Source organism: Protobothrops mucrosquamatus, unplaced genomic scaffold, assembly GCF_001527695.2.
Source record: "Protobothrops mucrosquamatus isolate PMUCROS unplaced genomic scaffold, P.Mucros_1.0 scaffold141, whole genome shotgun sequence".
NCBI classification, from domain to species: Eukaryota; Metazoa; Chordata; class Lepidosauria; order Squamata; family Viperidae; genus Protobothrops; species Protobothrops mucrosquamatus.
Window position 1 is genome coordinate 53,409 of NW_015386507.1, and position 20,639 is coordinate 74,047.

At 50.1% G+C, this 20,639-nt stretch overlaps 1 protein-coding gene across 1 annotated transcript in view; it reads left to right on the forward strand.

Annotated features, from left to right (window-relative positions):
- The first annotated feature begins 1,581 nt into the window (after window positions 1-1,581).
- Window positions 1,582-20,639, forward strand: part of LOC107284997 (phosphatidylinositol 4,5-bisphosphate 3-kinase catalytic subunit alpha isoform-like) — a 23,044-nt gene continuing 3,986 nt past the window's right edge. Inside the window, exons 1-16 of the mRNA XM_015813139.1 lie at window positions 1,582-1,770; window positions 2,687-2,849; window positions 4,066-4,275; window positions 6,064-6,314; window positions 9,040-9,282; window positions 10,124-10,209; window positions 10,424-10,529; window positions 11,609-11,761; window positions 11,902-12,036; window positions 12,809-12,933; window positions 13,050-13,131; window positions 14,046-14,210; window positions 15,335-15,438; window positions 16,305-16,476; window positions 17,558-17,664; window positions 17,784-17,922. Coding sequence (XP_015668625.1) covers window positions 1,582-1,770; window positions 2,687-2,849; window positions 4,066-4,275; window positions 6,064-6,314; window positions 9,040-9,282; window positions 10,124-10,209; window positions 10,424-10,529; window positions 11,609-11,761; window positions 11,902-12,036; window positions 12,809-12,933; window positions 13,050-13,131; window positions 14,046-14,210; window positions 15,335-15,438; window positions 16,305-16,476; window positions 17,558-17,664; window positions 17,784-17,922 — 2,430 coding nt within the window. The remainder of the gene's footprint in view (window positions 1,771-2,686; window positions 2,850-4,065; window positions 4,276-6,063; window positions 6,315-9,039; window positions 9,283-10,123; window positions 10,210-10,423; window positions 10,530-11,608; window positions 11,762-11,901; window positions 12,037-12,808; window positions 12,934-13,049; window positions 13,132-14,045; window positions 14,211-15,334; window positions 15,439-16,304; window positions 16,477-17,557; window positions 17,665-17,783; window positions 17,923-20,639) is intronic.

The window sequence follows — 20,639 nt, forward strand, 5'->3', positions numbered from 1 at the left end:
GGATGATTCACTTTAAAACGGTGGCAAAATGGGACAAAGCTCACTTAACAACTGTTTGGGCTCAGTTGTCGTCGTAAGTGGAGGACGGCTTGCAATCTCTGAAACGATCAGCCAGGAGCTTATGGGTTGTCTGGCTTAACAAAAACCCAACCTATTTCTAAGTTCTTTTTTATCTTGATTTTTAAATTTTTGTGTATTTATTTTCTTTGCCTCTTCCGCGTCTCCCTAGCAACTGATGCTGGCTTTGTAGGAGTGCAAGTCACAAAGATGACAACTGTTGTGGGCTCCTGAGACCAGGCTGGCCAGCAAGGGGGGTCTGGCCGGCCCCTTCGGAGAAGGGCTGCTCTCTGGCGCATCCGCACGGCCCATCGTCCTCTCCTGCCCTCCTCTGGGGTAGGTAACCGGAGCAGGGGGGCTGCGGCTGGATGGGCCCTGGGCACTCTGTGGGGTTCACCCTTCCTCCTCCTCCTCCTCCTCCTCCTCCTCCTCCTCCTCCTCCTCCTCCTCCCTCCTGCAACCCCCTCACTGAGGATATTACCTAATTGGGTCATGAAACGTCTGCAAGAGAACAACCCAGTTTAGAGAGCACAAAGGACCCCATAGTCTTCCTCCTTCTCCTCCTCTTCCTCCCCCCTCCTAGCACTGATGATGTTCCCTAGTTGGGTCCTGAAAGGTCTGCAAGGAAACCACTCTCAGAGAGCACCAAGGACACCGGGGTCCGTCTTTCCTTCCTTCCTTCCTTCCTTCCTTCCTTCCTTCCTTCCTTCCTTCCTTCCTTCCCTCCTTCCTTCCTTCCTTCCTTCCTTCCTTCCCTCCCTCCTTCCTTCCTTCCTTCCTTCCTCCCTCCTTCCTTCCTCTCATCCTTCCTTCCTCTCATCCTTCCTTCCTTCCCTCCTTCCTTCCCTCCTTCCTCTCATCCTTCCTTCCTCCCCTTCTTCCTCCCCTCCTTCCTCTCATCCTTCCTTCCTTCCTTCCTCTCATCCTTTCTTCATCCTTCCTTCCTCTCATCCTTCCTTCCTTTCCTCCTTCCTTCCCTCCTTCCTTCCCTCCTTCCTTCCCTCCTTCCTCTCATCCTTCCTTCCCTCCTTTCCTCCTTCCTTCCTTCCTTCCTTCCCTCCTTCCTACCTTCCTTCCTTCCTCCTCCTCCCTCCTGCAATCCCCCCCCCACTGAGGATATTACCTAATTGGGTCATGAAACGTCTGCAAGAGAAAAAGGCAGCTTAGAGAGCACCAAGGACCCCATAGTCTTGTTTTTCCTCCTCCTCCTCCTCCTCCTCCTCCTCCTCCACCACCACCACCACCACCCCTTTGGGTGTTGAGGGAGATCCAAAACTCTGGTTCTTGATCTTCACCCCCTCTGAAAGTCACAACGGGGTGGGTGAGATTTGGGCTCGGCCGTTAGGCCACCACACCGACCAATTCATTTACTCCACCAAGGATGCAGATAAGCCACGGTTTAGCACAGCGTCCAACACCAGACCCTCCTCTCCCTCCTCCTTACCCCCCAGGTGAGCCGGGATGCTTTGACCCCCCCGCCGCAACTCCGTCAACGTGCCGAGGCCCTCCCTCCCGCTCGTGGCCATGCCACCCCGGCCGTCCTCCGGAGAGCTATGGGGGCTCCACCTCATGCCCCCCCGGATCATGGTGGACTGCTGCCTGCCCAACGGGATGATGGTCACCCTGGAATGCCTGCGGGAGGCCACGCTCCGGGGCATCAAGCAGGACCTCTTCAAGGAGGCCAGGAAGTATCCGCTTTTCCACCTGCTGCAGGTGAGCCCAGGGCAGGTAACACACCTGGCCAGTTAGAACAATTAACCAGTGGAACCACCTGCCTCCAGAAGCAGTGAATGCTCCAACACTGGAAGTTTTTAAGAAGAGACTGGACAGCCATTTGTCTGAAATGGTGTAGGGTTACCTGCCTGAGCAGGAGGTTGGACTAGATGACCTCCAAGGTCCCTTCCAACTTTATTATTATTATTAATATTATTAAATAAACCAAAGGGGAGGGGCACCAATTTATTGGAGGGTAGTTGAGGAGCTAAAGAGAAAGGCGCGAGAATCAGACCCTCCCCCCGTTTGGGGAAGAACGCGCTGGCTTCCAAATGTGTACAGGTAACACCTTTACAACCTTTACAACAATTCATTCAGAGTTACGACGGCACTGAAAAAAGGGACCTAGGGCTATTTTTTTTTCACACTTAACGGCCGTCGCAGCCATCCCTGTGGTCAATTCAGACAATTGGCAACGGGCTCCGATTGAAGACCCAGATTTCAGTGGCCGTGTGAGAGACAGTCAAGGGGGTTTTTGCCTCATTTTACGACCTTTCTCGCCGCAGCCGTTAAGTGAATCGCTGCGGTTGTTAAGCGAGTCACTCGGTCGTTAAGCGAATCCGGCTCCCCCCCATTGAGTTTGCTTGTCAGAAGGTCGCAAAAGGGGATTGTGTGGCCCCTCCCGGGACACTGCGACCGTCATAAATGTGAGTCGGTTGCTGAGCGTCCGCATTTTGTTCACATGCAACGGTCATAAGTGTGAAAAACGGCCGTAAGTCTCTTTTTTTTCGTCCTGTTGTAACTTTGAACGGAGCGAGCTGTTGTAAGTCAAGCACTTGCCTGTATGAAAAGAGGGGGGTCTGTTTCTGGGGGCTCCTTTACCCCTCCCCAATTCCTTCTCCCCTTGGTTTTGTAGGAGGAATCGTCCTACATCTTTGTGGGGGTCACCCAAGAAGCCGAACGGGAGGAATTCTTCGACGAGTCTCGGCGTCTGTGTGACCTGCGCCTCTTCCAGCCGATCCTGAAGGTGGTGGAGCCCATGGGAAACCGGGAGGAGAAGATCCTCAACCGGGAGATCGGTCAGTCCAGGCCAGGCCCACCACACCTGGGTGGGTGGGGGGAGTCCCAGGGTGGGGAGAAGGGAGGCCGCCTGCGTCACACGATTCGTGGCCCGGCATTCCCCATTGATCCCGGTCTCTGATGAATCGGGGGCCCAGATCAGCCCAGTATTTGTGGGGGGGACTGCCACAAAGAGGAGGGGGGTCACGTTATTCTCCAAAGCACCAGAGGGAAGGACGAGAAACAAGGGTTGGAAACTGATCAAGGAGAGAAGCAACCTGGAATTAAGGAGAAACTTCCTGACAATTAACCAGTGGAACAACTTGCCACCAGAAATTGTGGGTGCTCCATCACTGGAGGTTTTTAAGAAGAGACTAGACAATCACCTGTCTGAGACGGTGTAGGTTCTCCTGCTTGAGTGGGGGGCTGGACTAGAAGACCTCCAAGGTCCCCTCCAGGTTCTATTCTATTCTATCCTATTATATTTTCTATTCTATTCTATTCTTATCATTATTCTATTCTATTCTATTCTATTCTATTTTCTATTCTATTCTATTATCATTATTCTATTCTATTCTATTCTATTCTATTTTCTATTCTATTTTATTCTTATCATTATTCTATTCTATTCTATTTTCTATTCTATTTTCTATTCTATTCTTATCATTATTCTATTCTATTCTATTCTATTCTATTCTATTCTATTTTCTATTCTATTTTCTATTCTATTCTATTCTTATCACTATTCTATTCTATTCTATTCTATTCTATTCTATTCTATTCTATTCTATTCTAAAAACAATTCCGTTAGAATCCAGACAACATTAAGGTTAAGTATTTATATTTTTACACTATTTTATTCATATCTGTATAGGTTTTGTACAGTTTTATCCTTTTAATATTGTAAGCTGCCCAGAGTTACTCTGCGGTGAGAGACAAGCGTCCAATAAATATATTTTTTGTCCCTCCTTATTTCATTCAAAATATTAAAATACAAAATACAAAAGAAAAAAAAAACATTAAACAGAGGCAAAACAAAACTAGACTAGAATATTTAAAAAAAAAGTGAATTCACATTTTTAATGCACATTTATTTTTTTTAATATCCTTTTCTGCGGTTCATTTTTTTTTTCTTTTGCATTTGGTATTGCAATCTCCTGAACAGCATTAAAAAAAACAACGAGAACGAATAAATACTTTTGATAAACAAACTAATCAAAAATCTTCGCTCCAAAGGCTTTGCCATCGGGATGCCCATCTGCGAATTTGAGCTGGTGAAAGACCCCGAGGTGCAGGAATTTCGGCGCAACATCCTCTCCGTCTGCCGCGAGGCGGTGGAGACGAGAGGGTCAACGGGACCCCAAAGCCAGGCCTTGTACGTCTACCCCCCCAACGTGGAATCCAGCCCTGACCTGCCCAAACACCTGTACAGCAAGTTGGACAAAGGTGAGCCCGGCGGGGGAGGCAGCAGGTTGGGGAGAAGTCAAAGCTGCCTCAGTTTCCAGTTTGTTTCCGAGGCACCGTTTATTCCCGATAAACTGCATGTGGTTCTGGGCATGCTCAGTGCTGCCTCTGCCAGGTGTAAATCACCTGCAGACGGTCCGCGGATTATCTGACGGGAGGAGTGCCCCAAAGTGGTCCTCGGCTTCTCAAAGCTTGCAAAGATCTACAGGCAGTCCTCAACTTACGACTGTTCCTTTAGTGACCGTTTGAAGTTACAGCCGCATTGAAAAAAAGTGACCAGGATCATGTTTCACACTTGTGACCGTTGCGGCATTCCCCCCAGGGTCACGTGATCCAAATTCAGACGCTTGACTCGTATTTATGACGGTTGCAGCGTCCCGGGGGTCATGGGATCCCCTTTTGCGGCTGTCTGACAAGCAACGTCGAAGGGGAAAAAGCCAGCTTTGCTTAACGACCGTGTTAGTCACTGAACTCCTGCAGGGGTTCACTTAACAACCGGGGCAAGAAGGGTGATAAAACGGGGCAAAACTCACTGAACAAATGTCTCACTTAGCGATGGAAATTTTGGGGTCGTAAGTAGAGGACTCCCTGTAATTGCAACCCCGGGTCAACTTGAGGCCGATTGTTTAGCAAAACCTTCATAGTCCCGGCAGATTTAGCCAAGTCTGTATTTACAACCTGGACTCAAAACTTCTGACGCTCGCCTTCCTGCAGCCACGTGACCACATTTGGGGGAGTCACAACTGGACCCCAGTTGGTTGTTTGCAGCGTCCCACAGTCATGTGACTGTGTTTTACGGTGGTTTTGCCGTGGGCTCACTTAAGATCCATGCCGTTCGCTTGACAACTGTAGACTTGCTTGAGGTGTGTAGCTAAAAAGCTCGAAAAAAATCCAGCTGGTCATGTGACGAGCCTCTTTGATGTCTGTCACGAATTTTGACCACGATGGGCCGGCTCCATTGCGGTCATAACTCGGGGAATACCCGTAGATGGAGTGATTTGGCTGTCTGAACAAGATAACGCTCCACAAATGCTGTCTTGTGGGCTGAAGCTGCCTTGTATTTATGGGAGGGGGATCAGAATTAGAATTGTGATTTACTGCAGGGGTCTCCATATTGTCCGGTTTAAGACTTGTGGACTTCAACTCCCAGAATTCCCTGGGACTCCTGCATTCCTTTTGACAGGTATACGCATCGTGGCCTGTTTACTCTCTTGTAATCCCTTCCTCTGCAATCTCTCCACTCTAGGAAGTAGGAGAGAGGGGGGAAAAAACCAGGCATGGCTGGCTGAGGAATTCTGGGAGTCGAAGTCCACAAGTCTTAAAGGGGGGCCAAGTTTGGAGACCCCTGATCTGTTGTGCTGACTGATCAGGGCTTAGAGAGGACTAGATCGCAGGCGCCTAAAAGTGTTTGTAAGTCAAGAAATAAAACAAAATTAAATCAGGTCTAAGAAGATTTTTCCCATTTTTTCCTCAAATGCTTCTGGGAATAGGACGATTCCTGCCAAAAGAGAAAACTCATGTCAGTTGTGATCTTCCCAGGTTTATTAGTTAGTTAATCAATTTGTAAAAATTTATTGGCTGCCCATCTTTACCACGGGATAACTCTGGCGCAGCTTACAATGTCAACAATCCCGGAGCTGTGGCTGCCGCACAACCGCATACGGGTCCCAGTTCCCCTCCCCTTGATTTTATTTTCTCCCGCGCTTGGCCTCCCGCGGACGCACCCGAGTGACCGTTGCTTGTCCTGCTTTTCCCCCCCCCTCCCTGAAGGTCGGATCATAGTGACCATTTGGGTTATTGTGTCCCCAAACAACGACAAACAGAAATACACCCTCAAGACGCCCCACGATGCGCTGCCCGAGCAGGTGATCGCCGAGGCCATCCGGAAGAAGACGCGCAGCATGCACCTCTCGCCCGAACAGCTGCGCCTTTGCGTGCAGGAGTACCAGGGCAAGTACTTGCTCAAGGTCTGCGGCTGCGACGAGTATTTGCTGGAGAAGTACCCCCTCAGCCAGTACAAGGTGAGCACTCCCCCCCTTCGGATGCTGCNTCAAAGATTTGGCTGTCTGAATAAGATAATGCTCCACAAATGCTGCCTTGTGGGCTGAAGCTGCCTTATATTTATCGGGGGGGGGGGGTCAGAATTAGAATTGTGATTTACTGCAGGGGTCTCCAGATTGTCCGGTTTAAGACTTGTGCACTTCAACTCCCAGAATTCCCTGGGACTCCTGCATTCCTTTTGACAGGTATACCCATTGTGGCCTGTTTACTCTCTTGTAATCCCTTCCTCTGCAATCTCTCCACTCTAGGAAGTAGGAGAGAGGGGGGAAAAAACCAGGCATGGCTGGCTGAGGAATTCTGGGAGTCGAAGTCCACAAGTCTTAAAGGGGGGGCCAAGCTTGGAGACCCCTGATCTGTTGTGCTGACTGATCAGGGCTTAGAGAGGAGTAGATCGCAGGCGCCTAAAAGTGTTTGTAAGTCAAGAAATAAAACAAAATTAAATCAGGTCTAAGAAGATTTTCCCATTTTTTTCTAAAATGCTTCTGGGAATAGGACGATTCCTGCCAAAAGAGAAAACTCATGTCAGTTGTGATCTTCCCAGGTTTATTAGTTCATTAATCAATTTGTAAAAATTTATTGGCTGCCCATCTTTACCACGGGATAACTCTGGCGCAGCTTACAATGTCAACAATCCCGGAGCTGTGGCTGCCGCACAACTGCATACGGGTCCCAGTTCCCCTCCCCTTGATTTTATTTTCTCCCGCGCTTGGCCTCCCGCGGACGCACCCGAGTGACCGTTGCTTGTCCTGCTTTTCCCCCCCCATCCCTGAAGGTCGGATCATAGTGACCATTTGGGTTATTGTGTCCCCAAACAACGACAAACAGAAATACACCCTCAAGACGCCCCACGACCGCGACGGGCTCGTCCACTAGCGGCTCCGGTAGGCCTTCTTCTGCGCGTCGTACGTGGAGAGCGGGCTTGTCGACGCGGAAACGCACGTCCTCATGGTCCCGTTCATGAACGAGTTCCAGACGCCGACGCTGCTCATAAACGACCTCTTCATGGGGGAGTCGGTCATGTTCCACTCGTGAGGGGGGGAAGCCTACGACGAGACGGCCTTTCTCAGCACTTTGGGGGGGGCTCCTGTTGTCGTCGGGGTCCAGTCGATCCAACAGGAACCATCTCTCGGGAACCAGGAAGCGGGTCTTCTCGCTCTGGAATGGCACACAGACAAAAACACACACACACACACAAACACACACATGAAGTCCTTCAGCTCTCATCCTGCTGGTGGTCTGAAGCAGAAGTCCTCAACCTTTTGGGCACCAGGGATAACCGGTTCCGTGGAGAGAGGTTTTCCAACGGATTGGAAAGTGCGTGGTTTTTTGTGCGGAGCAGTTGCTGACATGCCACGGCCCGGTACCGGTCCACAGACCGAGGGTTGGGGACCCCTGGTCTGGAGGACTTTGAAAACTTTGCTGTATTTTTTTACCCCCAAGCTAGGGTCAAGAGTGTTGGTGGGGTCCCTGTGGTTGTGTTGAGGGAGTGTGCCTTTTTTATACATATATTTTTTCTCAGCCTTGAAGTCAGGGGTCTCCAAACCTGGCCACGTTTAAGGCTTGTGGACTTCAACTCCCAGAATTCCTCAGCCAGCCATTTTCTTTCCTCCTACTTCCTAGAGCAGAACAGAGAGTGGAGAGATTGCAGAGGAAGGGATCACAAGAGAGTAAAACAGGCCGCCATTGGTATACCTATCGAAAGGAGGGCATTAGTCCCAGGGGAGTTTTAAAGCGTTTGGAGAGTCCTGCTCTAAGTAGTAATTCTAATAATGCATGGGAGGGGGAGGAGAAAGAGGAAGAGGAGAAGAAAGAAGAAGAGAATAGGAGGAAGAGGAAGAGGAGGGCCAGCCTCCTAGATAGAAGATAGAAGGGTCCAAGGGAAGCCTTGAGGCCATTCCCCGCTCAGAGCAAAAAATTCTTATCTATCTATCCATCCATCCATCCATCCATCCATCCATCCATCCATCATCTATCTATCTATCTATCTATCTATCTATCTATCTATCTATCTATCTATCTATCATCTATCCATCCATCCATCTATCTATGAAATTTATAGGGCCACCCAACTCACATATAGGCGACTTCAGGCCCGTTGACCAAACCAAATTTTTAGAGGGCCTTTGGAGAAGAAGCAGGGTGGAGGCCTACCACAGCATGAGAGGGGCTGTCACCAAGAAGGCCCTTTTTCACGGTCCCCCCAGATGACGATTCCTAGTCAATGGGACCCGTGACTTGCCTTGCTGGTCTGGTGGGCCCCCTTGCTCCCATCAAAAGTCTGTCCTTTGAATCCAGTTGCCCCAGACATGCAGGGCTCCCTTTCAGAAGGACCCCGGAAGCTTTGGGTGCTGCAGAATCCACCGCCGGGGTAAAAAGACTCCGAGATTGTCCTCCTCAAGAGTTGTACCACCTTCTGTGGGGTGGGGTTGGCTGCAGAAGACAACGGGGTGAGGACAGCTGAAGAGCTGTCTCTTCTTCCTTGTCCTCTTCGGCGTGGCTCTCTCCCGACGTGCAGAGCAGGGGTGGCCAGGAAGAGGCGCTTCTGAGATTAGAATTTGGGGGTCAGAAGTAGCCAGAAGAACGAATAAACGAATCGGGCCCGAATCTCTGCTGAAGCTGTTGTGCGGTCTTGACGCTGCCTGGTCTCTCCTCCTCCTGACCTCCGGTGTTCCCTTCTTCCTGCAGTACATGAGGAACTGCATCGCCATCGGCCGCCTGCCCCACCTGATGCTGATGAGCAAGGAGAGCCTCTACAGCCAACTGCCGGCCAACGTCTTCGTGCTGCCCTCGTACGCGCGCCGGTCAGCCACCTCCTCGCACGTGAACGGAGACGTGCCCACCAAGTCCCTCTGGTCCATCAACAGCCTCCTGCGCATCAAGATCCTGTGCGCCACCTACGTGAACGTGAACATCAGGGACATAGATAAGGTGGGCGAGTTTAGGTCCACGCTGCCTCCTGAAATTATTGGGGGCGTTCCTTGATCTGGCTCAGCAGCCCGGTCAGTTTCCATCTTTTCGTATAAGGTCGATTGTGTTGACCCGACAGCAGCAGCTTCTTATTGGCTGAAGTGACCGCCTCTGCATTTCACCCCACATGATTCCAGTCAATTAGATGTGGGTCCCTGAAAAACTCCAGGGAAAGAGATTGGGAATGCCGGAATGGGGGACCCACCGGAGCAGAGCGAAGCTCCCTCTCGTAGCCATCAGCTGCTCACAAGTACAGAAGGATGTGCCGGCTTGCATACCGTCCTCAGTCTTCCATAGTTTGCTACCAATGCTAGGCGTCACCGCCCATAATCCTCAACCACTGGGAGAGGAAGTAACTACAGGGAGTCCTCAACTTATGACCACCATTGAGCCCCAAAATGCCTTTTGCTAAGCAAGACATTTGTTAAGCGGGTTTTGCCCCGTTTGACAACCTTTCTTGCCACAGTCGTTTAGGCAATCGTTGTGGTTGTTAAGCAAGTAACGTGGTTGTTAAGTGAATCCGGCTTTCCCATGGACTTTGCCCGTCAGCAGGTCACAAAAGCCGATCACCCCGGGATTTGCAACCGTCGTAAATAGGAGTCAGTTACCAAGTGTCTGAATTTGGATCGTGTGACCCTGGGGAGGCTGCAATAGCCGTAAAGTTGAAAAAGGGTCTGGAGTTGCTTTTTTCAGGGCTGTCATAACTTCGGACATTCACTAAATGAACGGTCGTACGTCGAGGGCTCCCTGGAGCGGATTTCAAGCAGGCGAAGCCTTTCATTCCGCTCTCCCTTTGTCCTAGATCTATGTCCGGACGGGAATTTTCCACGGTGGCGAACCGCTTTGTGACAACGTCAACACTCAGCGCGTGCCGTGCTCGAACCCTCGGTAAGGGCGGGAGAAGGGAGAGGCCGCTGTGCCCGGCCTGAGCAGCAGTGCCCATGGCCCCGGCAAGGGCAGGAAGCTCCTTGGCACGGCCAGCCTGGGGGGCAGGGGGCAGAGGTGGTGTCTCCTTAAGGTGGGGACGGAAAACAACCGGGAACCCAAGCAGGGGGGACATCTTGCTGCTCGGCTGATTCCAGTGCCGCCGTTTTGCTCCCAGGTGGAACGAATGGCTTTCGTACGACATCTACCTGACCGACCTGCCGCGTGCGGCTCGTCTTTGCGTGTCCATCTGCTCCGTCAAGGGCCGGAAGGGGGCCAAAGAGGTGAGTGTTGGGGGGCAGCCCCACCGTTGGACCGGAACTTCAGCGAAGCCCCAGGTACGGCCACGACAGAGCCCAAAATTTCTGTGGCTAAGCGAGACAGTGGTGAAGTGAATTTTGCCCCACTTTACGACCGTCGTTGCTAAGTGAATCACTGCAGTCGTTAAGCTTGTCACGCGGCTGTTAAGTGAGCCTGGATTCCCCCTTGACTTCGCCCGTCGGAAGGTCGCCAAAGGGACCCCGCGACCGTCATAAAGACGAGTCCGTTGCCCAGCGTCCGGATTTTGATCACGTGATCACAGGGATGCTGCAACGGTTGTTAAGGGTGACAAACGGTCGTAAGTCACTTTTCAGTGACGTTGTACCTTAAAAATGGTCACTGAACGAAGGGTTGTAAAATCAAGGACTGCCTGTGTGTACTTGCCTGCTTTTGATAGTTGAAAAAATTCAGATAAAAAACAGTTTATCCTAATACTGCCATCTTCGGCATATTGTGCTGAAAACCCCCGGCTGAGGGTGGGTGGCAGTGCCCCCCCGCCTCACTGTGGGTTCCCTATTCCAGGGGTCTCCATCCTTGGCCACTTTAAGACTGGTGGACTTCAACTCCCAGAATTCCTCAGCCAGCCATGCCTGTTTTTTTTTTTCTCCTATCCCTTAAAGCGGAGAGATTGGAGACGAAGGGATTATAAGAGAGTAAGCAGGGCCACAACGAGTATGCTCACTATTCCAGGGGTCTCCATCCTTGGCCAATTTAAGACTGGTGGACTTCAACTCCCAGAATTCCTCAGCCAGCCATGCCTGTTTTTTTTTTCTCCTATCCCTTAAAGCGGAGAGATTGGAGACGAAGGGATTATAAGAGAGTAAGCAGGGCCACAATGAGTATGCTGGCTGGGGAATTCTGGGGGTTGAAGTCCGCCAGTCTTACAGTTGCCACAGAGACCCCTGGCCTATTCCACATCCTCCCCGCCCCAGCTCCCTCCTTCAAGAAAGGCCGCTCTGCTGAAGGTTCAGCGATGCTCAGCGTCAGCTTGAGGGACGGTGGCCAACGTTCTCTGACCCCGTCCCCCCCTTTCCCTCCGCAGGAGCACTGCCCCCTGGCCTGGGGCAACATCAACCTCTTTGACTACAAGGACACCCTGGTGGGTGGCAAGATGGCCCTCAACCTGTGGCCGGTCCCCCACGGCCTGGAGGACTTGCTGAATCCCATCGGAGTCGGGGGGTCCAATCCAAACAAGGTGAGACCACCCACGAGGGGGGTGACTTCCGTGGGAGTTGGCTGATCAGTGGGACCCTCCACATCGGGGCTGGGTGGGAGGGGAAAGGGGTACCCGGCTTCCAGGAGGGGGGGTAGTTGACCTCTTCTTTGCTGCTACAGGAGACCCCGTGCCTGGAACTGGAATTCACCTGGTACAGCCACCCGGTGAAATTTGCTGATGGTGCCGAAATCGAGGAACACGCCAACTGGGCCATGTCGCGGGAGCTGGGCCTCAACTACTGTATGGTGGGCTTGGTAAGGGGGCCACGGGCCCTGCTCGGCGTGCCAGGCCGCAGTAGGGCAGCTCCGGCTGAGGGTTCCCTGGGCGGGGGGTCGGACAAGGAGACCCCCAAGGTCCTCTCCGGCCTAGATTCTACGGGAAAGCCAGATACGTCTGTTGCCCTGTAGGGTGGGCAACCTTATACAAGGAGTCCCAGACTTATGAAAAGTTCATTTAGCGACCGAAGTTCCAACAGTAGTGAAAAAAACCGAGCGTTTTTCAGACGTACGGCCACTGCAACATTCCCCCTGGTCCCGTGATCCGAATTTGGATGCTTTAGCAACCAACTCGTATTTATGACGGTCGCAGTGGGTGGACTTCAACTCCCAGAATTCCCCAGCCAGCATACTCATTGTGGCCCTGCTTACTCTCTTATAATCCCTTCCTCTCCAATCTCTCCGCTTTAAGGGATAGGAGAAAAAGAAACAGGCATGGCCGGCTGGGGAATTCTGGGAGTTGAAGTCCACCAGTCTTGAATTGGCCAAGGATGGAGATCCCTGGAATAGTGAGCATACTCGTTGTGGCCCTGCTTACTCTCTTATAATCCCTTCATCTCCAATCTCTCCCCTTTAAGGGATAGGAGAAAAAAAAACCCAGGCACGGCTGGCTGGGGAATTCTGGGAGTTGAAGTCCACCCACCTGAAAATTGCCACAGTTGGGAAACGGTGTTCTAACTGGTTCTGTCTTGCTATGATCCATAAAGGGGAGGGGGCTGACATCTCTCCCCCCCCCCACACCCTCTTCCAGAGCAACCGCCTGGCCCGCGACAGCTCATTGGACGAGAGCGAACTGGAGCAGCTACGCAATGTCTGCAACCGGGACCCCCTGTCGGAGATCACGGAGCAGGAGAAGGACTTCCTTTGGCGCCACCGGTGAGTGGGTGGTGGGTGGGTGGGTGCCGGACAGCCGAGAGGGGTTGGACAGCTGAGAGGGGCTGTCCCCCACCCCGGCCCGGCCTTGCCTTCCACAGCCCCCCCTCTCCTTCCAGGCACTACTGCCTTAACATCCCGGAGACCCTGCCCAAGTTGCTGCTGTCCGTCAAGTGGAACTCGCGAGACGAGGTGGCCCAGGTGAGCGGAGACCAGCATCCTTTGCGCTCCAGCCGGGGCCCATGGGAAATTTGCAGGGGGAGGGGGGAGAGCAGCCACTGACGGTTTGGCTCCTGGCAGGCAGATGCCCCCTCCCCAAATTGCTCCTCTGGGCCTCCTTGATTGGGCGCTGTGAGCTCCCTGCCCTTTAAAGCAGCCGTCTCACATTTTACAGGCCGTCCTTGACACACAACAATTCGTTTAGTGACCGTTCAAAGTTACAACGGCACTGAAAAAAGGGACCTTGGAGGTCCTCTAGCCCAGCCCCCTGCTCAGATAGGAAATCCTTGCAGAATCACAGTCGGAAGGGACCTTGGAGGTCTTCTAGTCCACCCCCCCTGCTCAGGCAGGAAACCTTATCCCGTTTCAGACAAAGGGCTGTCCAAATCTCTTTTCTTAAAAGCCTCCAGTATTTGCGATTCACTTAAGAACCGCAGCAAGAAAAGTCGCAGACTGGAGCAAAACTCGCTTAGCCAATGTCTCGCTTAGCGGCGGAAATGTTGACCTCCATTGTGACCGTTAAGTCGAGAACGCTCTAGAGTTGGCAGCACCGGGAACCTTCCGGCAGGCTCGGGAGACCCCCGCCATGAACTATACTAGGGGTAGGCAACCGTGGCTCTTATGACTGGTGGACTTCAACTCTCAGAAGCTGTTTACTCTCTTGTAATCCCTTCCTCAGCAATCTCTCCGCTCTAAGAAATAGGGAAAAAAACCAGGCATGGCTGGCTGAGGAATTCTGGGAGTTGAAGTCTTTAAGTCATCAAGGGAGCCATAGTTCCCCCATGTTGGCTGAGGAATTCTGGGAGTTGAAGTCCACAAGTCATAAAAGAGCCAAGGTTGCCTACCCCTGAATTATACCATTCTCTGTTTCCCCCCACCACCTGTCCCCCCCCCAGATGTACTGCCTCCTGCGGGAATGGCCGCTGATCAAGCCGGAGCTCTCCATGGAGCTGCTGGACTGCAATTTCCCGGATCCGGTCATCCGCGAGTTCGCCCTGAAGTGCCTGGTCAAGGGACTGACCGACGACAAGCTCTCCCAGTACCTCATCCAGCTGGTGCAGGTAGATGACCTTGGAGGTCATCTAGACCCACCCCCTGCTCAGGCAGTTGACCCTGTATTATTTCAGGTTCCAATCTCTTCTTAAAAACGGATTAACAGAATTGGAGTGCTGGAAGGGACCTTCGAGGTCATCTAGACCCACCCCATGCTCAGGCAGGAGCCCCTATGTTATTTCAGACAAAGTAACTTCCAATCTCTTCTCAAAAACAGAATGACAGAGGTGGAAGGGACCTTGGAGGTCATCTAGACCCACCCCCTGCTCAGGCAGTTGACCCTGTATTATTTCAGGTTCCAATCTCTTCTCAAAAACAGAATGACAGAGTTGGAAGGGACCTTGGAGGTCATCTAGTCCAACCCCCTGCTCAGGCAGGAGACCCTGTATTATTTCAGGTTCCAATCTCTTCTCAAAAACAGAATGACAGAGGTGGAAGGGACCTTGGAGGTCATCTAGTCCAAACCCCTGCTCAGGCAGGATTCCCTATATTATTTTAGACAAGTAGTTTCAAATTGTTTCTCAAAAACAGAATGACAGAGTTGGAAGGGACCTTGGAGGTCATCTAGCCCAACCCCCTGCTCAGGCAGTTGACCCTGTATTATTTCAGGTTCCAATCTCTTCTCAAAAACAGAATGACAGAGGTGGAAGGGACCTTGGAGGTCATCTAGTCCAAACCCCTGCTCAGGCAGGATTCCCTATATTATTTTAGACAAGTAGTTTCAAATTGTTTCTCAAAAACAGAATAACAGAGTTGGAAGGGACCTTGGAGGTCATCTAGACCCACCCCGTACTCAGGCAGGAGACCCTGTATTATTTCAGACAAAGTAGCTTCCATTCTCTTCTTAAAAACACAATGACAGAGTTGGAAGGGACGTTGGAGGTCATCTAGACCCACCCACCCCCCACTCAGGCAGGAGATCCTGTATTATTTCAGGTTCCAATCTCTTCTCAAAAACAGAATGACAAGAGTTGGAAGGGACCTCGGAGGTCATCTAGTCCAACCCCCTGCTCAGGCAGGAGACCCTTTACCATAAATAGGATCTCTTTCCTTTCCTTGGTCCTCCCCCCTCTCCCCCCCTCCGGTGCCAGCTCTGCCCCCTCCCTCTGACTTGTCCGTTGTTTCCTCCCAGGTCCTCAAATACGAACAGTACCTGGACAATCCCCTGGCCCGCTTCCTCACCATGAAGGCCCTCACCAACCAGAGGATCGGCCATTTTTACTTCTGGCATCTGAAGTGAGTCTGGGGGAGGCAGCCGGCCTGGGTGGAGGGGCTGGGGGCACCAGATGGGGCTTGCAAAAGATTGACAGGGTGAGCTGTAGCCAGCCCTGGCTTCAGTTATCGATCTTTTACGGTTTTTAAGCTGGATTTCCCACGGTAAGACTTTTTTTTAAAAAAAAACTCTTTTAAAAGGAGCAAAACAGCGTCCCAAATAAATTCTGCCCCAGTTCAATTCATTTTTTCCAATAATTGGTAGTTCGGAATGCAGGCTGTCTTTGACTTATAACAATCTCAACAACGGTCTCACCTAGCACCAGAAACGTTGGGTTCCATCGTGGTCGTAAGCCGAGGACTCACCTGTAATTGCAGCCCTGTCGTTGGCAGTTCAGACTAAGGGGTGAAGCAAGAACTGGCCTCTTATTAATTTAAATCAGGGGTCTTCAAACTTGGCAACTTTTAAGACCGGTGGACTTCAACTCCCAGAATTCCCCAGCCAGCCATGCCTGGTTTTTTTTTCACCTATCCCTTAAAGCGGAGAGATTGGAGAGGAAGGGATTATAAGAGAGTAAGCAGGGCCACAAGGAGTATGCTGGCTGGGGAATTCTGGGAGTTGGAAGTCCATCAGTCTTACAGTTGCCAAGGTTGGAGACCCCTGCCCTATTTCACGTCCTCACCTATCCCTTAAAGTGGAGAGGTTGGAGAGGAAGGGATTATAGGAGAGTAAGCAGGGCCACAACGAGTATGCTGGCTAGGGAATTCTGGGAGCTGAAGTCCACCCGTCTTAAAAGTTGCCAAGTTTGAAGACCCCTGATTTAAACCGGTCCCTGTCGATGGACCCTGAAGGGGAGCCCGGATCGCCACGGTTGTCTCCCCCTCCCCAGGTCGGAAATGCACAGCAAGCCGATCTCCCAACGCTTCGGGCTGATGCTGGAGGCCTTCTGCCGGGGCTGCGGGATGTACCTGAAGCACCTGAACCGGCAGGTGGAGGCCATGGAGAAGCTCATCAATCTGACCGACATCCTGAAGCAAGAGAAGAAGGACGAGACCCAGAAGGTGCCTTCCGGGGGTGGGGAGGGAGGACCCAGTGGGTGGGTGGGGGGATTGTCTCGAAGGGCGAGAAGGAGATGGGGTGGTTTGCAGAGAGACCCTGTGGCCCCCGCGGTGCCCGGCTGGTGACTCAGAGGGGCTTCTGTCCTCCACCCCCTCCTCCTGGGGGGCAAGAAAAACTTCCCTCCCTCCCTTCTCCAACACTGGAAAGTTTTTAAGAAGAGGCTGGACAGCCCTTTCTCTGAAATGAGAGAGATTATCCTGTCTGAGCAGGGGGTTGGGCTAGATGACCTCTGAGGTCCCTTCCGAGTGTTATTCTGTTATTCTTCCTTCCTTCCTTCCTCCTTCCCTTCTCCAACACTGGAAGTTTTTAAGAAGAGACTGGGCAGCCATTTATCTGAAATGGTATTCCTGCCTGAGCAGGGGGTTGGACTAGATGACCTCCAAGGTCCCTTCCAACTCTGTTATTCTGTTATTCTTCCTTCCTTCCTCCCTCCCTCCCTCCCTCCCTCCCTCCCTTCTCCAACCCTGGAAGTTTTTAAGAAGAGACTGGACAGCCCTTTCTCTGAAATGAGAGAGATTATCCTGCCTGAGCAGGGGGTTGGGCTAGATGACCTCCGAGGTCCCTTCCGAGTGTTATTCTGTTATCCATCCATCCTTCCTTCCTTCCTTCCTTCCTTCCTTCCTTCCTTCCTTCCTTCCTTCCTTCCTTCCTTCCTTCCTTCCTTCCTTCCTCCTTCCCTTCTCCAACACTGGAAGTTTTTAAGAAGAGACTGGTCAGCCATTTGTATGAAATGAAATAAAGTTTCCTGCCTGAGCAGGGGGTTGGACTAGATGACCTCCATGGTCCCTTCCATCTGTTATTCTGTTATTCTTCCTTCCTTCCCTCCCTCCCTCCTTCCTTCCTTTTTCCTCCCTCCCTCCCTCTCTCCCTCCCTCCCTCCTTCCCTTCTACAACACTGGAAGTTTTTAAGAAGAGACTGGACAGCCATTTGTCAGAAATGAGAGAGATTATCCTTCCTGAGCAGGGGGCTGGGCTAGATGACCTCCGAGGCCCCTTCCGACTCTGTTATTCCCTTCTGTTCAGATGCAGATGAAGTTCCTGGTGGAGCAGATGAGGCGGCCGGACTACATGGAGGCCCTCCAGGGCTTCATCTGCCCGCTCAACCCCGTCCACCAGCTGGGCAACCTCCGGTGAGAGCCCAGGCAGGGCTCCTTTTGGGTGGGGGGAGAGTGGGTGGTGGGAGGCAGCCCGGGATGGGGAGGGGGTCTTCTAGCTGGCCCCCCCAACCTGGGCCTTGCCTCCCCTGCAGGCTGGACGAGTGCCGGATCATGTCCTCGGCCAAGCGTCCCTTGTGGCTCAACTGGGAGAATCCGGACATCATGTCCGAACTGCTCTTCACAAACCACGAGATCATCTTTAAGAACGGAGACGGTGAGCGGCTGAACCAGGCCGGGGGGGGGGGGGGGGGGGGGGGGGGGGGGGGGGGGGGGGGGGGGGAGGGAGGGAGGGGAAGTTCCCAAGTGACAGAATGAAGTGTTACTACTGCTTTATGAGGCCTTGGTAAGGCCACACTTGGAATACGGCGTCCAGTTGTGGTCACCACGATGTAAAAAAAGATGTTGAGACTCTGGAAAGAGTGCAGAGAAGAGCAACAAAGATGATCAGGGGACTGGAGGCTAAAACATATAAGGAACGGTTGCTGGAATTGGGGATGTCCAGTTTAATGAAGAGAAGGACGAGGGGGGACAGGATAGCAGTCTTCCAGTATCTCAGGGGCTGCCCCAAAGAAGAGGGAGTCAAGCTATTCTCCAAAGCACCTGAAGGCAGGACAAGAAGTGACGGGTGGAAACTAACCCAAGAAAGAAGCAACCTGGAATTAAGTAGAAACTAGATAACCTCCAAGGTCCCTTCCAGCAATATTCTGATTGATTGATTGATTGATTGATTGATTGATTGATTGATTCATTGATTGATTGATTCATTCATTCATTGATTGAAATGGTTTAGGCCAGGGGTAGGCCACCTTGGCTCTTTTATGACTCGTGGATTTCAACTCCCAGAATTCCTGAGCCAGCAAAGCTGAGGGGAAAGGGAGAGGTTCCCAAGCTGAGCCATGCCGGCTCAGGAATTCTGGGAGTTGAAGTCCACGAGTCATAAAAGAGCCAAGGTTGCCTACCTCTGGTCTAGGGTCTCCTGCTTGAGCAGGGGGTTGGACTAGATGATCTCCAAAGTCCCTTCCAGCTCTATTCTGATTGATTGATTGATTGATTGATTGATTGATTGATTGATTGATTGATTGATTGATTGAAATGGTCTAGGGTCTCCTGCTTGAGCAGGGGGTTGGTCTAGATGACCTCCAAGGTCCCTTCCAACTCTGTTATTCTGATGGTATCAAGGGGCTGGATTGGGGTCTCTGGGGGGGTGAGGCACCGTTCAGCACCCCCCCCCCGGAGACCGACCTGGCTTTCTTCTCTTGCATCCTTTAAAAGGTACATGGAAATGTTGGGGGTCCCACCTGGATCTGACCCCCCCCCCTGTGGGTCTGGAGGCCCCTCTAGCCTCCTTCGGAGCCTGACCTCCGTGGGTTCCCCCTGGGGGAGTCGGACTAGAGTAGGGGCTGACGTGTTTCCCGTTGTTGAACGAAAAGGAGGCACGACCCTGGGAGTGGGAAGCGAACTAGGGAAGGTCTAGAGGCTGTCCTGTACGACTGGAACGTCTAGTATGCCTAGTACCTCTCGTACACCGTCTTGGTTCCTGACCTAGAGGCCATCCTTCCTAGCGACCCCCCCCCCCGGAGGGAGGGAGACCCTTGGGGAGGGGGGAGGGGGTCAGCCAGCCGTTACCCACTTTGTTGGGTGGGCAGCCCCCCTTCTAGAGAACCCACGGCCTGGAGGAGACAGGGGCGCTGCCTGCAGAGGATAGGATAGGGTAGGGTAGGATAGGAATGGAATAATAAAATATAGAATAGAATATAATAAATAGAATAGAATAACAAAATATAGAATAGAATAGAATAGAATAATAAAATATAGAATAGAATAGAATAGAATAGAATAGAATAGAATAGAATAGAATAGAATAGAATAATAGAATAGAATAAGAATGGAATAGAATAGAATAGAATAGAATAGAATAGAATAGAATAGAATAGAATAGAATAGAATAGAATAGAATAATAGAATAGAATAAGAATGGAATAGAATAGAATAGAATAGAATAGAATAGAATAGAAGAATAGAATAGAATAGGATAGGATAGGATAGAATAGAATAGAATAGAATAGAATAGAATAATAGAATAGAATAACAAAATATAGAATAGAATAGAATAATAAAATATAGAATAGAATAGAATAAGAATGGAATAATAAAATATAGAATAGAATAGAGTAATAAAATATAGAATAGAATAATAAAATATAGAATAGAATAGAATAACAAAATATAGAATTGAATAAAATAATAAAATATAGAATTAGAATAGAATAGAATAGAATAGAATAGAATAAGAATGGAATAGAATAGAATAGAATAGAATAGGATAGGATAGGATAGGATAGGATAGGATAGGATAGAATAGAATAGAATAGAATAGAATAGAATAGAATAATAGAATAGAATAACAAAATATAGAATAGAATAGAATAATAAAATATAGAATAGAATAGAATAGAATAAGAATGGAATAATAAAATATAGAATAGAATAGAGTAATAAAATATAGAATAGAATAATAAAATATAGAATAGAATAGAATAACAAAATATAGAATTGAATAAAATAATAAAATATAGAATAAGAATGGAATAGAATAGAATAGAATAGAATAGAATAGAATAGAATAGAATAACAAAATATAGAATAGAATAGAATAATAAAATATAGAATAGAATAGAATAGAATAAGAATGGAATAATAAAATATAGAATAGAATAGAGTAATAAAATATAGAATAGAATAGAATAATAAAATATAGAATAGAATAATAAAATATAGAATAGAATAGAATAGAATAGAATAGAATAATAAAATATAGAATAGAATAGAATAATAAAATATAGCATAGAATACATGGAATGGAATGGAATAAAATAGATGCTTATAAATGTTGGATCCACTTTGCAAGGGGGGGGAGTCATTTTTGTTTCAATAGATGCATCAGTGTT